At 32.2% G+C, this 23,942-nt stretch overlaps 1 protein-coding gene, 1 long non-coding RNA gene and 1 pseudogene across 2 annotated transcripts; all 3 read right to left on the bottom strand.

The window, feature by feature from the left end:
- Nucleotides 1–9,965: 9,965 nt before the first annotated feature.
- On the bottom strand, nt 9,966–10,495 carry LOC108456434 (uncharacterized). Its single transcript, XR_008270672.1, has 3 exons — nt 10,424–10,495; nt 10,257–10,346; nt 9,966–10,140 (listed from the first exon to the last, which is right to left on the bottom strand). It is a non-coding gene; the product is annotated as an uncharacterized LOC108456434 (long non-coding RNA).
- Nucleotides 10,496–12,143: 1,648 nt separating this feature from the next.
- On the bottom strand, nt 12,144–18,384 carry LOC108454956 (uncharacterized). Its single transcript, XM_053018576.1, has 6 exons — nt 18,375–18,384; nt 17,021–17,091; nt 16,846–16,924; nt 16,652–16,761; nt 12,627–12,691; nt 12,144–12,237 (listed from the first exon to the last, which is right to left on the bottom strand). The coding sequence occupies exons 1-6, from the start codon at nt 18,382–18,384 to the stop codon at nt 12,144–12,146; spliced, it is 429 nt and encodes a 142-aa protein (XP_052874536.1).
- A 52-nt stretch (nt 18,385–18,436) lies between these two features.
- LOC128280428 (aspartic proteinase-like) lies at nt 18,437–19,215 on the bottom strand (annotated as a pseudogene).
- Between the last annotated feature and the right edge of the window lie 4,727 nt (nt 19,216–23,942).

Here is a 23,942-nt window from a genome sequence, read left to right as displayed (position 1 = left end):
TATCTAAAACGTAAGTGAGATAAGCTTTGCAACCTTTCTCACACATTTCTGAGCTGACATGGATGAAATCAATATAGGTAATCCACTCGACTCATCTGATTCAATTCGAAGGATTTCGCCATTCTAACATTTTAGTTTAATAATCTTTCGTCTACAATTTACAACAATATCATACAGACTCAACCAATCCATACCCAGAATTACGTCGAATTCATCAAATGGCAATAGCATTGAATCAGCCTGAAATTAGTAACCCCAAGTCATTAAAGGACAGTTCTTGCAAACCTTATCAACTAGAACATACTTGCCTAAGGGGTTTGATACCTTAATCATAAACTCAGTAAATTCAACAGGCAATTTCTTACTAGACATTGAATTCTCACAAACATATGAATGTGTCAGTCAAAGATCAATTAAAGCAATCACATTAGTGTCATAAAGAGAAAAAGTACCAATTATAACATCAGGTGACGAGGCCTCTTCGCGAGCGCGAATGGCGTAAGCTCTAGCAGGTGCTCTTGCTTCAAATATGATAGTTGAATCCTTTGTCGCGCCTCTACTACTTCTCGGTGGCCTCCCTCCAGCGGCTGTGTTACTCGGTCTTACATTTTGGAATTGTTCATTCTCAGCTAACTCAGGACAATCATGAATAAAATGATCTGGTGAACCACATCTGTAGCAAGCTTTCACTACAGCAAAACAGGTTTTTAGTGGCATTTAGAAAACAAACGCCACTATAGATCGAGCATTAGCGACGCTTTTTGAAAAATGCCACTATAGAACTAGCATTAGCGGCGCTTTCTTAAAAACGCCGCTATAGATATAGTATTAGCGGTGCTTTTTAAGAAACTCCGCTATAGGTCGACCATTAGCGACGCTTTTTCAAAAACGCCGCAAAAAAACTAAGCACCACGACATCGTTTTATGTTGAGTTTAGTGGCATTAGAGGCGCTTTTTGAAAAAAAATCCGCTATAGATCAACCATTAGCGGCGCTCTCTAAAAACGCCGCTATAGGTCGACCATTAGCGGCGCAATTTGAAAAATGCCACAAAAAACTAAGCACAACGCCGTCGGTTTTTTTTAACTTTAGTGGCTTTAGCGGTGCCTTTTGAAAAATGCCGCTGTAGATCGAGCATTAGCAGCGTTTTTCAAAATGCACCGCAAAAAGTATAATTTATTTTTAATTGAATATTTAAATTCTTCAAAAAAATAATTACACGTAGAAAAATTTTGAATGTCAAAACATAGCAAAATATTTGTTAAAAATGAAAAAATTAAAATACTATTATTTAAAATAAATTTAAATTTTTTTGTATATGATTGATTGTTTTAATTTATATATTAAATATTTTCTTATACGATCGTAAAAGAGATAGTATTTATTTTAAATATTGAATTAATTATCATTATAATTTAGGATTTATGGTTTAGGGTATATGATTCATGGTTTAAGGTTTAAGAGTTACTATATTAAGGCTTATGAATTATGAGTTTAGGGGTTATGGCTTATGGTTTATGGTTTATGGTTTAATAGTTGGGGTTTAAGGTTTAAGGGTTAGGGTTAGGGGTTAGGGGTTAGGGGTTAAGGGTTAGGGGTTAGGGGTTAGGGGTTAGGGTTAGGGGTTAGTGGTTAGGGGTTAGGGGTTAGGGGTTAAGGGTTAAAGGTTTATGGTTTAGAGTCTAAGGTTTATGTTTAGGGTTTAGAGTTTAAGGTTTAGAGGATAGGGGTTAAAAGTTTAGGGTTTAGATTAATTAGTGTTTTTAAATTTATATATTAAACAATTTCTTATATAATTGTAAAGAGATAATATTAATTTTAATATATTAAAATTATGATTATAGTTTAAATTATTTAAGAGATAATAGATAAACTTTATATATTTAAGGTTTACTTGAGATTTGTTAAATGATGAAATTTTATACAATCAAATAATGCTTTTATATTTAAAAATATTTAATCTAAACCATTTGATATATTTAAATATTAGAATTAAAAAACATTGATAAATAAATAAATAAAAATAAAAATTGATATGGATAGGTAACTATCTATTTAATAACATTATAAACACATAGAAACCAAATTATATTAGAAATTAAAATATAAGGATTAAATATTAAGCATATTTAAAAGATCAAAACTAAAATTATCTACTTCTATAAAATGTAAAAAAAAAAACATGATTAGTATGTACCATATTTTAGCAAGAGAAAAATCTTTTAAACTTTACTTCATAATATTAGGATTCAAGCCCTTTTATCACCTATTGCTCCTCTCATAAGTGTGTAAGGATTAAATTATAACTTATCATCATATTAACATTTATCATTAGTATTAGTAATTAAAATCATTAATCTAAAAATTAATTCAACGAATAATTCAATTCAAATTAATCCATCTATACTTAATTTATTTAAGTGAAATTTAAACTTAAAATTGCAAAGTTGTCATGCAATATAAATATATTATTAAATATTGACTATCATAAGTTAATTATTATGGCTACCAAATTATGACAAATAAAAATGAAATATAAAAACTAAGAGATTAGTGGCGCTTTTGAAAAAACACCGCAAAAATAATATAACTTTAGGGCATTAGCGGCATTTTTTGAAAAAACGCCGCAAAAAATATTATAGTTTAACAAAAACAACGTCGTTTTAATTGGAGATTTAGGGGGGTTAGCGGCGCTGCCTTATAAACGCCGCAATAGATCAGCTGTAGCAGCGCTTGTCGAAAACGGCAAAAATGGTCAAAATTTTTTTAACGAAATGGTGTCGTTTTCCTTTCTTAAATTTTACTCTTTTGTCATGCCCGACACTTAGCCATTTCCTCCTCCAAACAGATTTCCCCAATTCTCTACATTTCCCCTAATCCCTAAATTTCCCCCAAAATCCCTAGGCATCTGAAGCTCCTCAGCCAACCCGATCACCTACTCATCACTGCCTGCTGTCGTCCTTGCTGTGTCCCGTCAGCGTCGCTCTCCACTGCGTCAACCAATCAGTAAATTTTGCTCTCCGTAGCTTATTTCAAGTCTGTTAAAAAACGAATTTCAATCACATTATTTTTAAAATATTTTAAAATATTTCTGAAACTTCAGTCTCTGGTCTGTGTTGGTTCAACTCAGCTTCCCATTTGACTCCTCGTGAACTGAAATTCATTGTGTTGCTCTATATTATTTCTCCCCCAAATCTTAATTTTCTCTTTGGTTTTCACTTTTTAGGCTAATGAGTTAATTCACCCGAGTGGGGTTAGGTTAGTCTAAAAAAAATTCAACTTCATATTCAGATGAAAAATTAGAAAGTTTAAACACATTCATAAACAAATCTATTTATTAACTGCATTTATTGATCAGTTTATTGTAATTAAATTCTGAATTTTTTTAATTAAGTTGATATCAAGTAGACACTAAAGAGAGTGTAGATAACATAAAGAAAATTTAAAAACCCTGCAGGGATTATTACTAATTTAGTCTAAACCAAGTTAAGGCAGCAGCAGAAGTCTACGTGCACTGTTCCAATTTGTTGTTTCAACTTCATATTCGGATGAAAAATTAGAAAGTTTAAACACATTCATAAACAAATCTATTTATTAACTGCATTTTTTGATCAGTTTATTATAATTAAAATCTGAAATTTTTTTAATTAAGTTGATATCAAGTAGACACTAAAGAGAATGTAGATAATATAAAGAAAATTTAAAAACCCCGCAGGGATTATTACTAATTTAGTCTAAAGCAAGTTAAGGCAGCAGCATAAGTCTACGTGCACTGTTCCAATTTGTTGTTTGTTTGTTTGCAATAACAAATGCATGTCGTACTCACGTAAGGGGATGCGTCCTCTCAAGTTACAGACTTGAAATTCATATTTTTAAAATATACTTAAATTTTAGTATATGCAATAGGATAGATAAACTAGAATTTTTTCAATTATATATATATAAAACTTTATTTTGATTTAATTTTCACAAATTACTAACTATTAACATAATATTATTTACGATTACAAATTACATATATCAACAAATATTTTAAAATATGTATAATTAAATAAAAATAAAATTTCATATATATAATTAAATTAAATCAAAATTTATATATCATATTATTTTCATCACTTTATTGTTTCTTTTTCTTTATAATCACAGTCCACCTAGTGGAAATTGCAAGCTGCCTCTTCCTAGTTTCCATATATATTATATCTTTGACTTTGTTCCCATATAATAATACATGGATTAATATTTGACAAAGTAGTAATGGAAATTTTTAACATCCACTATACATTTTTGTGTATTTAGATTTTTACATCAAAGTGGATTGAAGAGGTACGAACTGAGCGGGATAGTGAGTTAATGTAGTTTACAACTACTTTGGATTTTGGCTGTGGTCATTAAGTTGGTCTGAAATTGTCGGTAGCCCTCTATTGTATCTTCGTCAGCAGCCCTCTGCTGTTTCTCTAATTTTCTGCCATCCAGTTTTTTGTTATCTGCCATATTGTAAGTTCTTTTTCTACAAAGTATTAGTGAATCAATGCTGTCTGATTTTATTTTATTTTTTAAATTAAAGTTGTTGGAATGCATGGTAAATTGGAAGGTTGAAGCTATCCAAAACATGACATGTTTCCTATGATTACCGAGTGTTAATGCTTGTTTAGTTGGAGTATAAATTCTGTCCAAAATAGGGTATGTTTTGGTTATAATGTGTCTTGCCTCTACTATACATAGAATTATTTAATAATGGACTTAAGAAATAATATTTTTATGTAAAAGAAGGCCAAAAGGGAACACGTGAGTATGCTTATTTGCAACGTTCATGGGCTTCACTTTTCCCATTCCTTTTTTTTTTTCCTTTTTAAACAAAAAAATATCTTTATTATTATATTGTTGGAGTAATAAAATTTTTTATAAAATAGTATAATATTATGAAATTTAAATAAAATAAAATAATATTTATTTTAATATAAAATTAAATTATTATTTTTTTCAAAAATAATTTAAAAGCTTTTAAAATGAAAAGTTATTTTTGTTACTCATTAATTATTTTGTTAAGTTATTTTTTTTATGTTTTTGTTATAATGATTTGATTTTAATAAAACAACTGATTCTAAAAATATTAAAATATAAAATGTTTAAACAATTTGTTAGAGTTAATCGACTCACGTAAAATATTTTGTCTACATATGTTTTAAGTTCTTATGTTGAAATTGTATTTTATTAATTTAATTTAAGGAATTAGCCCATTTATTCGTGAGTTAATTTAGCATTCATGTCAATCAATAAAAAGAACCATAATTGAGCACACATAACTCCCACAACTTACATAATAACTTATATATATCATATCATAACTTACGTAACTTACAAAACTTACATAATACATAAATATATATCTTAACTTACATAACTTACATAATACATAAATGTATATCATATCATAACTTACATAACTTACAAAACTTACTTAACTTACGTAATACATAAATATACACTTGAAAATCTCACAACTTACCTAAATTAGTTTACACTCACTAGATACTTGATACTTGATACTTGATATGTATTATCTATTTTAGTAACCGCAATTTATTGTCAACTTTAGGATTCAAGAACAACGAAATAGATAAGAGTTGGATGAATTTGTCAAGGGTAAGCAACGACTATCAAAATGGAGTACAAACTTTTTTAAATTTTGCATTTCAAAATGCAAGCCAAGAGAATATGATTCTTTGCCCGTGTAAGAAGTGCAGCAACATCAATTGGAATTTTTGTGAAGTTGTCTACGAACATCTAATTGTTGATGGCTTTATTCGGGGGTATAAAAAATGAATTTTCCATGAAGAGCGAACATCTAGTAGAATAGCTAATCCAACTTATCCTCATACTGTTTACCATTAGTATGTTAGAGAAGATGACATAGAAGGTATGTTGCGGGATGCATTTAATATGCACAGTCATGGTTTGCAACCATTTCCACCTGACTTTATTGCATCCAATGATTGTAATATTGGTGGAAATGTTTTTACCAAAACGGGAAGAAGTGTACCTGATGAAGAGCCAAATAAAGAAGCGGCGAAGTTCTACAAGTTACTTAATGAAATGAACGAAGAACTTTACTAGGGATAAAATATTCAAAATTGTCCTTCTGCATTCGCCTATTTCACTTAAAATGTTTGGGAGGGTGGACCGGAAACTCTTTTACAATGTTGTTAGAGTTTTTGAGAGATATGTTTCTGTTTGCAAAAATCCCTCAGTCTTGTCAAGATATGAAGAAACTAATAAAAGCTTTAAGCCTTGGGTACGACAAAATTCATAGTTGCCCAAATGACTGCATGTTGTACTGGGGTAATCGGAAAAAAACAACAGTCTTGTCATGTTTGCGGTAATTCTCGTTGGATGAATAGGAATACAGAAGATTTGAATGTGGATAAAGGTGATGCACAGTTAAGAAATAAGCCAATAAAGATTTACGATATTTTCCACTAATACCGAGGCTTCAAAGGTTGTTCATGTCGTTAAAGACAGCTGAGTCTATGAGGTGGCATCATGATGAACGAACCGATGATGGATTATTAAGGCATCCTGTAGATTCCTTAGATTGGAAATTGTTTGACAGTAAATATCCAAGCTTTGCAAGCGATCCACAGAATGTGAGGCTTGGGCTAGCAGCTAACGGATTTAATCCTTTTAAAATCATGAGTACTTTGTACAGTATTTGGCCTGTAGTGCTTGTTCCTTACAATTTGCCTTCGTGGATTTGCATGAAGCAATCTTCTTTTATCTTATCTATGATTATCCCTGAAGAGAAAGGTCCCAGAAATGATATTGATATTTAGATGCGGCCACTTATTGAAGAGTTGAAACAATTATGGACGGGTGTTGAAACATATGATGTCTTTAGAGAGGAGAACTTTTATTTACGTGTAGCGTTGTTGTGGACTATTAATGATTTCCTGGCTTATGCCAATTTATCTGGTTGGAGTACCAAAGAACGTTATGCTTGTCTTTGTTGTGCGGCGCAAACATGTTCAAAGTGGTTGTATAATGGGAAGAAGTTCTCTTATATGGGGCATCGTCGGTGGCTAGATGGAAATCATAGATTTAGATTTCAGAGGACTCTATTTGACAGTACTGAAGAATTCAGAGAAGCACCTGAGCAGACTATTAGATTTGAAATCTTGTTCATGTTGAAAGGTATCAATTTCAGTTATGGGAAGATGAATCAACCACCCAACATGCAAACAAAGGGAAGATCGAGGGATGAATCTGATGAAGAGAATGATCTTAATGAGGCAGACTTGTGGAAAAAAAGAAGTATTTTTTTGAGTTACCTTATTAGGAGCATCACATTTTACGACATAATCTTGATGTCATGCATATTAAGAAAAATGTTTGTGAGAACATCATAGGGACAATTTTGAATGTCGACGGAAAATTAAAAGACAATCTTTAGAGTCGACTTGATTTAGTTGACATGGGAATTTGACGTGATCTTCATCCCCAAGTACTTCTAAATAGGAAATATCGGTTGTTGCCTTCTATTTTCGCAATGTCGAAGAAAGAGAAAGAAGTGTTCTGCATGGATTTGAAGGATATAAAGGTCCCAAATGCGTATGCATCAAATATATCTCGATGTATGAGCCTTAAAGATCGAAGACTATATTCCTTAAAATCACATGATTATCACATCTTGATGCAAGATTTACTGCCAGTTGCTTTACGGTGTTGTATGTAAAAAAAGGTGACGTCTTGTATAATTGAACTATCCAATATAATGAAAGCTATTTGTGGCAAAGTTTTGAATGTTGAAAAACTTGAGAAAGTACAAGATCAAGCTGCTTTGAATTTATGCAAATTAGAGAAGATCTTTCCACCTTTCTTCTTCACTATTATGGTGCACTTGCTATTCCATCTCCCTCGTGAAGCAATACTTGGTGGACCAGTTTTCTATCGATGTATGTATCCTATAAAAAGGTGCTAATTTATTTGTAAAGTATTCATTCATTCACCTTTATACCTTTAGTTACAAATTTTGATAATATTGTATATCATGTTTAGGTTCCTATACAAATTCAAGTCTTATTGTCATAATAAGAGTTATCCAGAAGGATCAATTGCTAAAGGTTACTTGGCAGAGGAGTGTATGACTTTTTGTTCTCAGTATTTAGACGATGTTGAAACAAGACTGAATAAACCAAGTAGAAATGCTGGGCTCAATGATCATAACTTGGTCGAAACTTATTTATTTCAAAGTTATGGAAAACCAGTCGGTAATGTTGAAATTGTAGAATTAGATGATAGATCTTGGGTACAAGCACATCGATATGTTCTTTTTCACCACGATTCAATTGAACCATTATGCAAGTAAGTTCTAGAATTTGATAAATATTCATCTTTTTAATTTGTTTGTCTTCTAACCAATTAAACCTCTTTTTAACATGGTGAGGACAAACAAATCTTGAGATCTCGTTCACGCTCCAGAAGATTACAACATCGAGAGATTAATAAGTTATTCATAGAATCATTTCATGAATGGTTAAGCCAAACGGTATGCAATTGAAGCTTTTATTGACAAATAATAATGAATTCTCATAACATTTATAATTACTCAATTTACTTTCGATTCAATAGGCTTGGAGTGGGAAGGACATCAATGAAGAAGTTAAATGGCTTTCCCAAGGTCCGAATAGAGTAGTAAAAAGATATAGTGCCTTCCTCATCAATGGATTCAGATTTCATACAAAATATTGCGAGAGATTAAGGAGAACTCAAAATTGTGGAATTGTTGTTAATTCTTCAATTACAAGTTATGCTAGTGCTAGGGACAGTAATCCTGTTGAGGGAAATGTGTAGTCTTACGAACTTTTTACTGACATTATTGAGTTAGATTACTATGGAAAATGGAAAGTTATCTTATTTCGATGTGATTGGGTTGATGTTAATATTGCTCACAGAATTAAAAAAGATCAATTTGGTTTTACAATGGTGAATTTCTCTCGCTTGATTCACATTGAAGAACAATTGATAGATGAGCCGTATGTATTTTCTTCTCAAGTGAAACAAGTTTTTTATTTGAAAGATCCAACTGATGATGGTTGGTACGTTGTACTCCGAAACACCCCTAGAGACTTGTTTGACATGGGCAATAAAAGTAGAGATGACATCGTTGAAAGATCAGAAACTTTTCCTTTTCTAGAACAAAACTTAAATGAAAATATCCCTAGTACTAGTACTACACAATTTCAATGGGTTCGCCATGATGTGGATGAAGATGTTTACGAATTATAATGTAGTAAGATTTTACGATTTTTTTAATTATATGTAATATTATAATTTAAATCTTAGTCTTGTTAAATATTTCAACTATTTTATATGTACTATTATTGCTGTAATTAGTTACTAAAATTTTAACTATTTTATGTGTATTGCAGAAAAAATGCCTAGAAGAAGATTACAAGATCTATCTATTGTTCAGAATACTCCAAATTCGGAAGAAACAAATAGTGAACAACAGACTGCCACTGCAGCAAAATTGACTTTTAGCGGTGTTTTTTAAGGTCTTTAGGGGCGCTTTTAAGTGCCACTAAAATTATTTACGGCATTTTTACAAGCGCCGCAAAAAACGCCGCTATAGATAACGCTACTAAAGTTTGTGGCGTTTATTTAAAAAAATGCAGCTAAAGATCATGACCTTTAGCAGCGCTTTTCCCGCAAATGCCGCTAAAGGTCATGACCTTTGGCAGCGCTTTACCCAAAAACGCCGCTAAAAGTCATCACCTTTAGCGGCGCTTTTCCCACAAACGCCGCTAAAGGTAATGAAATTTAAAAAAATAAAATATTATAAAAATCATGAAAAATATAAAAATTTAAAATTCATTATCAAAATATTGAGAAGAATAATATCCATGATATAAATATAAAAATTTTCTATTAAAATTTTAACTAAAAATATTAAAATAAAAAGAAAAATTTATAATCAAAACTAAAATAAATAATAAAAATTAGATTAAATATAAAGATATCATAACCATGTAAAATATAAGATATTATCATCAATATTTACATCATCATCTTGCTTAAATTTCGGTGGCTTGTACCCTTTCTTGAACCATTCATCTTGTAGAATTTCAGGAATAGTTATACGCTGCTAAAAAGAACATGCATAATTTCAACCAAAATGCACGCGCTAAAGCTTATACTATGATCAAAGATTGCATGTAATCACAAATTTTCATAGGATGAATTGAATTTGAAACTTACGGTAAGAGGGTTTGGATCAAGAATACGCTTAATCAAATTCCTAGCACCAGATGAAAACCATGATGGACAGCTGAAAGAAGCCTCCCAGATCTGAAATTTATCAATGTACAAACAATTTTAATGAAGTTCTCATCTAAAAAGACTGGCCAAATCTGAAGGGTACTTACTTTCTTATACAAGCCTATAAGGCTTGGCTCATCAAAAGGCAAATAACCAGCTATGAGAACAAAGAGAATAACTCTACAAGACCAAATATCAGATGATGTACCATTCAAGTGATTAAAATCTCACAAGCACCACACAAATTTCAGTTCATATAGTCAGTCTATATCAAATACATGTTCTCAAAAACAGAACAATCTTAAACAGCTATGACTAGTATCCCACGGAAGGGAAAAAAAGCATGAAAGTACTGATACAATGACATAATTATAAACAGCCAGATGCTTCATCCTTTCTTAAACAAAGAAAGAATAAGAGTGCATAAAATTACATAAAAACAAGATCATATGGATAATAGATCAATTCTTTTTACTTCTAAATTCAACAATTCGACTCATAAATTCAGCATTCCTCTCTTAAATTAACATAAATTCCAGTCATTTCACGACTTTAAGCTAAAAAAGGAATGAAAGACAATTCATTTATATACGAGCTTTCTCAAGAAACATGCCGAGTGGTTCGAACTTCACTTTCAATACTCGGCACGATACATCATCTCGCCACCATTGACTTCTCTAACTTATCCTTAGCCTGAAATTAATACAATTTCTTTTTTTATATGTTGAAATTCTTCAACAACAAAAGAGAAAAATGGTTGCTTACCAGAAAAATAAGGTGATCACATTCCTCACTTGATAAAAATCCTTTGTAAATAAAAGCCCTTCAAGGAAAAAAATCCTTTAAAATAAGCATGTTTAAAGCATGGCCATTCACCTTAGCACTCTAATACAAACATACAAACATAAGGCACTCTAATACTTTTTTGCACATAAAATATCTGAAACTCACACCTGAATTCGGATTCAGAGCACATACGGTGTCGACTGCATGTTGATCAATATCATTCTTATTCGCTACTGCAATGCCTCCCACATGCATTTGTAGAGGTAGGAGCCACCCATTATGTGCCTTCTGCGAATTGTTCTTAGACCGCAATCTAGTGTAGTTGGTTTTTCCTGTTCCATTTACCACCAGTCAAAACATAAAAGAGCTATATTGCAATATTATGATAACCCATTACTCCATTGACAAAGTGAAATCTAGTTTTAGTATTGGCATCTTAAGCAAAAATATCCTCCTTTGCATCTTCTATTTTTCCCATCCTTTTTTCACCATATCAGCAGTGAGTCCCCACGGTATCTTAGTGTTGCATATTTTTTTGGAACCATTTGTTAGGGTATCTTATTCATGTGAGCATTTAGGTAGTATGTCAAGTTGAGTAACTAATGGCATCACATCATTTGAGCATATCTTATACATCCCAAACTCTAGTAGACTAGATTATTCCTGGAAACTATACAAACCATTTACATTTGAAGAGAATCTTGTTTTTGAAACTTGCCTTTTTGAAAGTAGCATGTAGTTTTCAAGGGTGCATCGTCCATGTTTGAGCACCCTCTGAAGGAACAAATATGCAATCAATAGGGCCACATGTGCATCACAACTGGAGAACTCATTGGCAACTATTGAGTATAATTTACATTTGAGTGTATTTAGATTCCATCAAGATTCTTGAGATAGATTATTGTTCTTACCAATGCTTCGATTTATGAAGATGAGCATAAAAAGTACTAATTTTCTATTAAGGAGACAAGAAATGCTTGAAAGAAGTCTTTACAAATTTGTTTCAATCATTTTGATAATCCCACATGGTGGGATAGTGGCTCAAAACTGACCTGTCCTTATATCTTTATCAATGGAATCTGCATTGAGGGTCCTAGGAAGCTCTCTAAAATCTTCATTGAAGATGGAATATGCACTGTAAATTTTGGAATGGAAAAGATAAGTCAGTCGTGGAAAGAAATGAGCAGTTCATGTTAAGAAAACTCACATTATATAGGGTTTAGAAACTAAACAAAGACCCCAAAACAACCCCTATGTCCTATGATAATCTACAAGAGGTTCCCTTTATGAACTTCGTTAGTATTTCGTCATTGGTTCATATCTTTGAAGAAATTCTCCATAGCTACCTTTGAGAAAAAGTCAAGAAAACATAATTCAAATAAAATTTTCATTTAATGGATTGTTTGGAAGTATCGGGTATCGACAATACATATCGAGTCATGTAACGTTTATTTGTTATTATCTTATACATATATCATGAACTTTGGCTACCTTAGGAATTGGAGTTTAGAAGCAAGAGGATACCTAACATCACCAGGTTGCCGCCGTCCAAGGTTCAGGAAAATTGTACAAAAACCAGTTCCAAGTATCTGAGCAAATGGAGGGCAAAGAAAATATGAACATAGTTCATAATGGAATTGCTCTGGATAATCTAAATAAATATTTCGTGCAAAAGTGTGATAGATTGTCCATGTCTTTAAATAATCTTTCTTCTCATCTCTGATTTTGCATTGTTATATGTTTTATACAAAGTACATAAGATACAAAACACAACGGTATGTATGATATAACATCAGAAATTATGTCTTGAATCCTTCTAAAAATCTTGAAGGTAACACCACAAATTTTTTTACATGTAGGCACACACTCTAATGCACTGAAATTTATCTAATCTATTATAATAAGACAACCAAAGATACCGACTCTCTAAAAGAAAGTGACATCAATAACCATCTGTTTTTCTATGTCATCAAGGAAGAAACTAAAAGTTCCAGTATTCCTCAATGTTTTGGAGATACAAAGAAATTGGTTAAGTGAACTCATCCATATAGCCCTACTTCCAAACAAGTGAAAAGAGGATACATCCAACACACATAATGTGACAGCCCTAAAGTGACCCTAGTCGGAAAGCGGTTTCGGGACCGCTAAACCAAGTCACCAAATTATTTGAATGTGATATTTATTGTCTAAAATATGTGAATATGAATGTGCGAAAATTTTTAAGCTTCGATTTAGTTAATTGCATGTGAATGGAGTACATAGGACTTGTGTGACACTTTTGAAATGTGATAGGCTAATCTATAAGGATCTAATAGTGCATGTAATCAAAAGGGAGGACTTGCATGTCAAATTGCCCAATATTTGAGCTAGTGGCCGGCCATGCTATGAGTGGAAACATGTCACAAACATGTTATGTTAGTGATGTATGTTAGGAACAATAAAATAAGGAGTATGGGTAATAAAGAAATGGAAAAAGGAAAGAGTGTGTGATTGTTCCTCCCTCCCCATTCCGTGAGTGTAAGAAAGAAAACAAAAAAAAGTGTCCATCTTTTTCTCATTTCTCTTGGCCGAATGTTCTAAGGAAGAAAGAAAAACAAGTTGTGTTCTTTGGTTCTTCTTGGCGAATTGAAAGGAAGAAGAAGGAGTGAAGCAATCGGTCATCTTAGGTCACTATTAAGGTAAGGAAGTTTGTACTAGCTCTTGAAATTTTAGTTGATATTGAGTGAGATATCAAGTGATTTTTGTAAACCATGTTGAAATTTTGATTTTTGGGGTGAGTATGGTTTTCGGCTATAAAAGATTAATAAGGGTGATGGTTGTGTTTCATGCTAAACTTAGATGAATAAAGGTAGTTTGCTTACATCTTGATATCTATGAGTTCCTTTCTTGGTTCTACCATAGACCCACGAAGTATATGTTTATTTGGTATTGAGTAAGGTTTTTGACTATGGTAGTTAATAATGGGGAGTTTTGTCGTTTCATGTTAAAGTTAGGTGAATGATGATGATGGATGAGTGTTTGAACCATAAAAAGAATTCGGCTACCTTGTTATGAACTAGGGCCGAATGTGAGTTGGTTGTGGTTGAATATTGCATGCTTGGTAGAATGGTGGATGAAAGTGCCGAATGTGGTCTTTGGTTTGGCATGAAGTGATAAATAAAGGTTTAAAAGATAGCTTAAGTTAATTGATACTCACTAATGAGTAAGAATGGAAGCTTTGTTAAGTGTGAAATGAGTGGTAGAGAGAGAATTATGGACTATTGCGAATGTATGTTGGATTGATAGAGTCTCCAAATTGATTTTATGTGTGTATGCATGACCGAATATAATCGGCCACATGAGTAAAGAAATGGATTATTTGATATGTGGTAAAAGTTAAGTGTTAAACGAAATGGAAATGAAATCATATTGGAATATGTATACTCGACCACATGAATGAGTACATAGGTTGATGTGTATGTTCGGCCATAGGTAAACATATTGATGGCTTTATCTTGACTTAGAAAATTCGGCTAAGGTGAATACTGGCTAATGTGTTGAGTTGATTCATGATTTCATATGTATGTGACTTTAGTGTCTAATGTATATATATGGGCTAAGTACCTTGAGTTCCTCTTTTGATGCTCAAATGATTAAATCAATTTATTTGTTAAATTAAGCTCAAAAGCAAAGGGGAACTAGATCCGATAAAGGAAAGGAAAAAGTGGTCGAATAGCCATCAAAATCGTTCGATGACATCCGAGGTAAGTTTTTGAGTAATAGAACTTAGATTATGATTTGATTAGATCATGTTTTAAGCAAATCAAAATCATGTTCTTTGTATGTGGCTGTTGAGCCGAAATTGCAAGTATGATAAGTGTCTTGTGTTTGAGCTATGGTAATGAAAATGAAATACGGATGTGTCATGATTTATTGATATATGTGCTTGGTTATTCAAATGATATCCAAGCTAAGTCCCGAAGGCTTTTGTGCTAAGTGACTATATCCGGACTAGGATCCGAAGGCATTTGTGCGAGTTACTAATTCCAGGCTAAGCCCGAAGGCATTTGTGCGAGTTACTAATTCCGGGCTAAGCCCGAAGGCATTGGTGCGAGTTACTAAATCCGGGTTAAGTCCCAAAGGCATTTGTGCGAGTTACTATAACCGGGCTATGTCCCGAAGGCATTTGAGCGAGTAGCTATATCCGGTTAAATTCTGAAGGTATGTGATTCGGGAATGAGCGATCTTGCTGTAAAAATTTCAGTTAATACGCTTGTAAAATCCCAACAATGAGGTATGTTCCTTATGTGCATTGGAATAGTTGATTCCCTTCGAATAATATTCGCTTAGTCGAGTAATGAGCTCCCGGTATTTGGCTAAGATAATCCCTTATGTATGAATATAGGGGTTGGAATGTGAAGTAAGAATGATTTGAGAATATGTATATATGGAATTATCCATTTAGTTATATGAATGCTATACTTTAGTTGTGCTTAAATTCTTTGCTCAAAACTTACTAAGCATTTAATGCTTACTCCGTTTATTTAATTCTCTGTTTTATAGATTTTGGTTCTTCAGCTATCGAACTCGGGATTTTGAAGTCGAAGTCGCCCACACTATCAAAGCTCCTTTTGGTATACTTTTGGTTGAACTTTGAAATGGCATGTATAGGACTACCCTTTTTGTTATTGGTCATGTACCGTTCGGTTTTGTGTAAATTTGGATAGCCATGCGAAAATGGCTTAAATATACTTTGATCATAGCATTATAATCGTTTTGTATGTTGTCCGTCGAGAGGTATGGAAATGTTGGTAACGGTTAGCCATGGGAATGGTTATTCATGATCACTTTTGGTATATGTATGACAAACTCTAGTTGATCCATGGAGGATCATGAATAGGTAAAGTTTACCTTAAAAATAGATGCTGGCAGCAGCAGTGATGTGGATGTGAAAAATCACTAAAAATAGTAGGAATGGAATTAAATAGTGAATAAATTATGTAATCAAACCTTGATGAATCTATTTTCATAAGAAAGTAACGAAACGTTCATATGAATTCGTGAGACAGGGCCAGAACGGTTTCTGGATCCCCTGATCCAACTTTGGAAATTCATTATAAATTAACCAGAGATATTTAGAAGTCATACCATATATGTATAGATTCCTTTTTGAGTCTAGTTTCTATAGAAACAAACAGTATCGATATTGAATCCTGTGCAGGAGATATCCAAGTCGTAATGCATGAAGGTCGATTGTAGTCGATCTTGTATGGGGAGACTTTAACTAATAAGCTGTACTAATTGGCCAGACCAAAAATTCTAGAAAAAATATGTAGATGGACATATGAGTCTAGTTTCAGGAAAAATTACGAAACTGATTTTTGAGTTTTGGAACTCAAGATATGATTTTAAGGTGGCGATGACGCAGTTAGTCAACTGCCTGGAAATTTTAAATGGACTGTGAAAGCAAGTGAGTTAAGTCTGCAAACCCTCGTGTCCGACTCAACAACGGTCTCGAGTGCACGGGTGTTACACATAAACAAAGATGAGAGGATACAAATCCAACTTACATATAATGGTCCAAGATCCCATTTATGGGCAACATGTGCCAGTATAAACCATAAGATAACAAGAATCCATGCCTTAAGACTTAGAGAAAAAATTGCCATCAAAAGGATATCTACAAAAAGACATACAAGGAATGGTCAACAAGTGAACTTTACTAGGCAAAATAACAACAGCTCAATTCAAAGTTGGTTCTCACCAGGAAGCTTCAATCTATTTAGTAAAAACGAGTAAAGCTTCTTTTTCCATCGACTTGTTGACTGTGGAAGCTGAAATTTCTGTTGGAAGAATTGAGGGAAAAAATTAACAACGAAAATTCAGGTTAACCAAAGTGGCATCCAAGCTCGGTTTAGTGACTGCTAATTCAGTCATACCAAATCTTCCTCATCATCGTCAATATCGAGTCCACTTGGTGCCTTTGGTTTGACAGCAACAATGAGTGAATCTAGAAAATTGGAACACGATCGATGCTCGCATATCGAGAGTTAAGAATTAACTAATTGAATAAATGCTTCCTAGAATTTACATAGGAGTAATGGGTTATCATAATATTGCAAAGCTCATCTATTGTAAATTAAAATTAGGCAGTAACTAATTGAAAATTCAATGAACAAAAAAAGAGGGGAATCTGGCACACTTTTATTGAATGTGCCAATGATATTTCAACATACTTCCTCGTTAAGTGTAGAGAAAGTTTTGCCCATATCTTAGTCCAAAATAAACTCATATAAAGTGTGTATGAATCAACCATATCTTAGTCCAAAATAAACTCATTATTTTTTATATTTTTGGCTTGAGGTGCCATTGTATGAATTTTATAATCAAACACGTGGATATAATGCTTCTGAACAAACACGTAGGCATATATCTTAAGGGAAAAGCTTATCAACAAACATGTAGATATCCTAGGAGAAACTGTTCTTTCTAAAAAGGCAAAAAGAAAAATCTTTAACTAAAAGTAAATATCAACTCAAAATCACTAACATATTTTAGTTTTCATCGTTTAAAAAAAATACCAAAAACTTTTATTAATCACTAAGTCGTTAAACTCATTCTTGTGCATCATTCAAAATTCTCCATCCTACACTTATTCTACATTTAACTTTTTTATGAAATTTAATTTTTTCATAAAGAAATTTTAAAACATCAAATCTCTAGTCAAATTATGTTACATCTAAAACATATTTTACTCCTTAATAGATAATCAAGCTGTCTTGTGCTTTGAAGCTCATTAAAAGAATTTAACAACCCAACCCAAGACTTAAACGGAAACTTATACAAAATTTTTAAATAATTTAATAACTTAAACAAAAATTTAATTTTAACATTATAATTTGTCAAAATTAAATAATTAAAATAAAAACTTAGAAGTATCAATGAGTGTCAATACAGTTTAACTATTAAAATTAAATATTTAATAATAATTTAATAACCTTCAATATAATTTACCCAAACAAACCTAAAATAACATACATCTATAACATGACGAAACCTAAAATAGATCCAAACTTCAAACTAACTTTAGAAATTCAAAAATATGTATTAATTAACCCACCAAAAATATAACCAGACGCATGAAGTTTTGCTTCCTCTGCCCCTACCTTGAAGATTGTTCTAAACATTATAAACTGATTAATTAAAAAGGCCATAATTAAGAAGAAGTAGGTATGGAAACTGATTAATAAGTATCTTTGACCACTAATTAAAAAATAAAGCAGCAAATCCAACTTTCAGCCATGGTTAAACATCACAGAGCAATGACGGAAATATTTACAAGCAAACAACACTATCTTTACGTAATGGAGGCTGAAAGAGCTAGTGACTCCATGTTTCCAACCATCTTTATATAAAGTTATACCTAACACAGTAATGGGTGGACATTTGAAGAAAACTCAGTTACCCCATTCCATGATAAGGTATTTTTATGCCGCCTCGGCAAAGCCAACTCTCTCTTTACCAAAATTGAACACGGTGTGGTAGCGGCCCATGAAAACATCTCACGAATATACTGATTAGAAAAATTATAATTTGACCATTAGAAAAATTACCAGAGGAGCCCACGAGGAGGAGGAACATCCAAAGCAGTAAAGCCACTGATGCACTGAGCTTGAGGACCTTCACCCACCTTGAGAATATACTGATTGCACCAATAGAGATTTAATTAACATCAGTAGAACAAGTTTTCAACTATTGATATAGTACAAACACAAAATGAGGATCGGTTTTACCTCTTCAGGGTAAAGGTCGAAAACTTTGTCTCCGATAGTGAAGCAAACAGTTGGCATGGATGATAGACTTCCACATTCAACAGCAGATTCTCCCATCGGACTCGGCATACGGTCACATAGCTGCATAAGTATCAAATTGAAGAAAGAATCAGACATTGGAAGGAATGCACTCACAAATTATTCAACAAGCATCGAGTCTATTATGTTACCTGATTGACGTAGTTCAATATGATGTCTTGAGTCTGATTCGCTTTAATTGCTCTTTTGGTCCTCGGTAAATGCAGATCTTGGGAGGATCTGAAGCAACAGCAGGGCGGCTTCACATATGAGATCAAAGACATGATTCCTTCCCCTCCCCGATAGAAGCAAAAGGAAGAGGCCTAGGGTTTTAATTGAGCGTTGAAAAGGAAATTGGAATAGTCAAATTACACGCCGCGTCTCTTCCGTTGGTTGAGATTAAATGTGGGTAGGCATGAAATCTTCAAGAGAGAAAATTTATGAGAAGGGGATTTTGATCGGTGAAACCAAAGGGAATAGAATCAAGGTTTTTAGCAGCGTAAAATTGGGGATTTAGGGGAGCGGGTGAAAATAAAACGACGCCGTTTCAATGTAAAGTTTTTTGCGGCATTTTTACAAAAACGCCACTGTATCTCAATTTTTTGTGGCGTTTTTACTAAAAACGCCACTATAGCTTAACTTTTTGCAGCATTTTCACTAAAAACGCCACTATTACTCAAATTTTTTGTCATTTTAACATATTTTTTCTATTTTTTCTTTTAAAATTTTTTCTTTGAGATTATATTTTTGGAATTTTTTAAAATTTTGAATATTGATCTTTTAACTAAAATATGGACTAAAATATTAAATATTAAAATTTTAAGTTTTAAGTTTTTAATTTTAATTTTTAATTTTTCAATTTTCAATTTTTTAAAGATTTTATCATTTTTAAATTAACATATAAAAAATAGTATCATGTCATGTTAATTACCTTGTAAGTTTTCACGTCAATATCATTAAAAATTAATTTTACAATTACATCCCTATTAAAATGAGATTTAACATTTTTAAAAAGTGGAAGGTTTTGGTTCAAAAATAAGAATCAAATTGATAAAAATATAAATATTGAAAGTTAAAATTTAATTACCATGATCAACTCTTTTAGGAATTAAATTAATAGATGGGAATGGCATGCTCTAGTATTGTTTAAAGGATTTCTTTTTCTTTCTTTTTCATCAACATTATTCTTTTAAGTATGGTTCGCATTAGTTGTTTAGATTTTTATACAAATGGCATTTAATTATATGTTATATCAATAATTTTGTTAATAATTTACAAGAACTAGATCAAATTAAAGTTCATGTATGCTTTTGGGATTTAACCATTTTGATATATATATTTTTTTAAAATAATAATTTTTAATTACCAACAATAGTTTGGAGAGACAAGTAGACGAGACAACCAAATGCTTCTGTAATGTATTGAAGAAAGAACATAGAAAAATCAGAACCGAAATTAAGAACAGAATAATGAATATAAGAATTGGGTTTTTTCAAAACCAAAGCGAAAGGGAAAGGGAAAAGGGAAGGGATCGTATGGGTTCCAAGGTAAACCGATGAAAACAGCGTGTGTGAAAAGGGAGTTTTGAGGATACCAATTTTAGGGGGAAAATTTAGGGTTTCGAAAGAAGGGGGAATTTGGGAATAAAAAGGCGCCATTTTTTTAAGTAAAATGATTGTTTGCGGCGGTTTTTTATAAAAAAAAAAACACCGCTATTGCTTATCTTTTGCGGTGTTTTTTATAAAAACGCCACTAATCTCTATTTTATACATTTTTATTTTTATATTTCATTTTTATTTATTATCAATGTTTTTATTTATTTATCAATATATTTTTAAATCTAATATTTAAATATATCAAATGGTTTAGATTAAATATTTTTGAAAATAAAAGCATTAATCTAAACCCTTAACCTTAAGTCATAAAACATAAACCCTAAACTTTTACCCCTTACCCCCTATCATCTAAACTTTAAACGATTAAAGTTTAGCATATATTTTTATAATTTTGAAACAGTTAAATAAAAAATTTTCCATTATTCAAAGGGATGAAGTGCAATTTTACCTTTAAAATTTTTAAAAATTTCAAAAAATCGAAATGGAAAATTTTTCATTTTAGAAGGGCAAAGACCCTTTCAACCCCCTACTTATGCCCCTAAATATATATTACTTATAGGGTTTAGGATTTAATTAAATATGATTCACTTGAGATTAACATACTACCCATGGCCATTAAACCTTAAACCATAAAACTCTAAATTATAGACCTTAAATCTTAAATATTAAACCCTAAACCCAAAAATAAATTTAATCAATATTAAGTATTGCTTCCATAATTTATTATGAACATAAGCTTTTACATTAATATCTATGTATATACACATCAACATCCATATGATGTTTTTTGGGGTTTAAGGTTTTGGGGGTTATAGATTAGTGTTTAGGGTTTTTTTAGGTTTAGGGTTTTAAGGGTTTAGGGTTTTAGGGGTTATATAGACTAGTGTCTATGATTTTTTTGGGGGTTTAAGGTTTTATGGGTTATATGACTTTTAGCGGCGTTTTACAAAAAACGCCGCTATTGCTCTGTTTTTTAGCGGCGCTTTGCCAAAAACGCCGCTATTGCTCTGTTTCTTAGCGGCGCTTTGACACAAACGTCGCTATTGCTCTGTTTCTTAGCGGCGCTTTGCCAAAAACGATGCTATTGCTCTATTTTTAGCGGCGTTTTGGCAAAACGCCGCTATTGCTCTATTTTTAGCGGCGCTTTGCCAAAAACGCCGCTATTACTCTATTTTTAGCGGCGCTTTGCCAAAAACGCCGCTATTGTATAATTTTTGTGGCATTTTTTCATAAAACGCCGCTAAAAACCTATTTTCCTGTAGTGTGCTATTGGATCTTCGAATGTTCTGAAAACACCTGACGAGCCTGCAGAAATTCAAAGTAATGTTAAATTTAATTGACATGCGTGTTGACTTTTATTATTAATTTCTTTTTCAAATACTTATATTATAATATACCATTTTTCAGATGAAAGTTGTGGGTCGCGCAGAACTCGAGGACGTACGCTACTAAAAGATTTATACTAGTTAAGTCCTGTCGAGCATGTCAAAGTATCTAGAAACAATCTTGGTTAGCTTGTTGGATCAAAAGCTCGACTTTTAGCAAGATATTTGGGCATTATAGCACGAAATGCCAATATGTTGCCTATCAACTACTAATCATGGCATCAAATGCCTGATAGTAACAAAAATCAAGCTCTCGATAATATTAAGGTAACAAAACATTAATGTAATTTATAATACTTTGGTTTAAGTTTCATTTACATTTATTTTCTAAACTTGTGTTTTTTTAGGAAAAATTTGCTTTAGATTTCTTGGATGCTTATATCAAGAAGACATTGGAAAAAAAAATGGAGAGACCATAAAAGCACTTTAAAAAAAAGAATATTTTAATAAAGATATAAGCCTTAAAGAGAAATTGCAAAATGTCCCACCAGGAATGCTAAGGTACCAATGGGAAGATGCGGTTAGATTCTGGAATTCAAAGAAAGGAGAGGTATTACGTACTTCCAAACTCTTATAATTATTTCGGTTTATAGTATTGACTATATACGTAATAATAATTTCATAATGCAGGACCATGAGCGAGTTGGAACAAGCAGTAGGCAAAAACAAAAATTCATGCACACAGCAGGGTCGAAAAGTTTTGCTTGTGTAGTTGAGACCAAGGTATTTTGAATTTATTAATTGTGTCAAATATTAATTTTTCTATTAAATAAAATTGTTACTACTGTATTGTAGGAACTCTCGTCTGGTCAAAAAGTTGGATGCCTTTAGCTTTTTGACATTACACATAGGAAGAAAGATGGATATCCAATGACTTCTGAAGCTGGAGAAATTATGGTATATTTACTTAATAAAATTTGATTTATTTTAAATATTTATAATGTTTAATCATAATGGTTTAATTATAATGGTATATTCATTGTTAGTAGTTTTAGATAATGTTAAGTTATGTTGCATTTTTTTTTATTATATATTTCGTTTCTAACTCTTTGATTGATTTATTAGGATAAACTATAGGATAAAAAGGCGGAGTATGAAGCGATTGCTTCGAGTGATAGTTCTGTTAATCTTGAGGACATTGATAATAGAATTATTACTGATGTTTTGGGTCCTAAAAGGTATGGTCGGGTTCGACTTCAAGGATCTAGTGTTAACCCAACCCAATATTTTGGATCTAGCTCGCAGCAATACCTGCCTTCGGGGAGTCAAGCTCAAGCTGAAGTTCAGAGGTTAAGAGATCAGATGGCTTAGATGCAAGGAAGCAAAGTTGAGCAAATTGCTTAACTTAAAGCGGAGGCAGCAGCGAGGGAAGCAAAGCAAAACTAGAAAATACAACGAACTCCAGCTACAGCTTCAGAATATGATGGAGATGTTTCAACAGTCGCAGAATCCACCATCTTCGATGTTTATTTTCTTATTGTAAGAATGTTTTAACAATATAACTTTTAACATTACTATAAGAATATTTTGTTATTTCATTTATTAATTTAGATAATATAGCTTTCGTTGGATTTTTAAAGTATCATTTAGATTTGCTGTTATTGGTTGGATTTGATGTTACAGGAAGGATTGTACATGAATGAGAATAGGATATTATAAATTTTCTAAAATTAGTGGCATTTTTTGAGAAAAGCGCCGCTAAAGGTCATGTTCTTTAGTGGCGTTTTTTGAGGAAAGCACCACTAAAGGTCACATTTTTTAGCGGCGCTTTCTCAAAAATGCCGCTAAAACTCATGTTCTTTAGCGGCATTTTTTTACATAAACGCCACAAAATGTTAGCGACGTTATTATTAGCGGCATTTTTTGCAGCGCTTATAAGTGCCGCTAAAGGCCCAAAAAAAGGCCGTCAAAAACTTGTTTTGCTGTAGTGTTTATTACTTTTGTTCCAACATTCTCCAAAATGTCGTCTCCCGCACTTTTGACACTCAGGTTTGTTTTTTCTCACATTGC

The sequence above is a fragment of the Gossypium arboreum genome, chromosome 9 (assembly GCF_025698485.1).
Source record: "Gossypium arboreum isolate Shixiya-1 chromosome 9, ASM2569848v2, whole genome shotgun sequence".
Lineage (NCBI taxonomy): Eukaryota > Viridiplantae > Streptophyta > Magnoliopsida > Malvales > Malvaceae > Gossypium > Gossypium arboreum.
Note: the sequence above shows the minus strand (reverse complement) of the source record. Positions and strands in the feature narration are given on the sequence as shown.

Bases quoted from the DNA above. Each gene is read 5' to 3' on its own strand.
- LOC108454956 (XM_053018576.1), bottom strand. The intron at 12,692-16,651 runs GTAAGTTGGATT...CCATTTGCTCAG, and splicing joins GGGATCTTGGACCATTATAT to ATACTTGGAACTGGTTTTTG. The intron at 12,238-12,626 runs GTATCCTCTTGC...CAAAATTTACAG, and splicing joins CGGCAACCTGGTGATGTTAG to TGCATATTCCATCTTCAATG.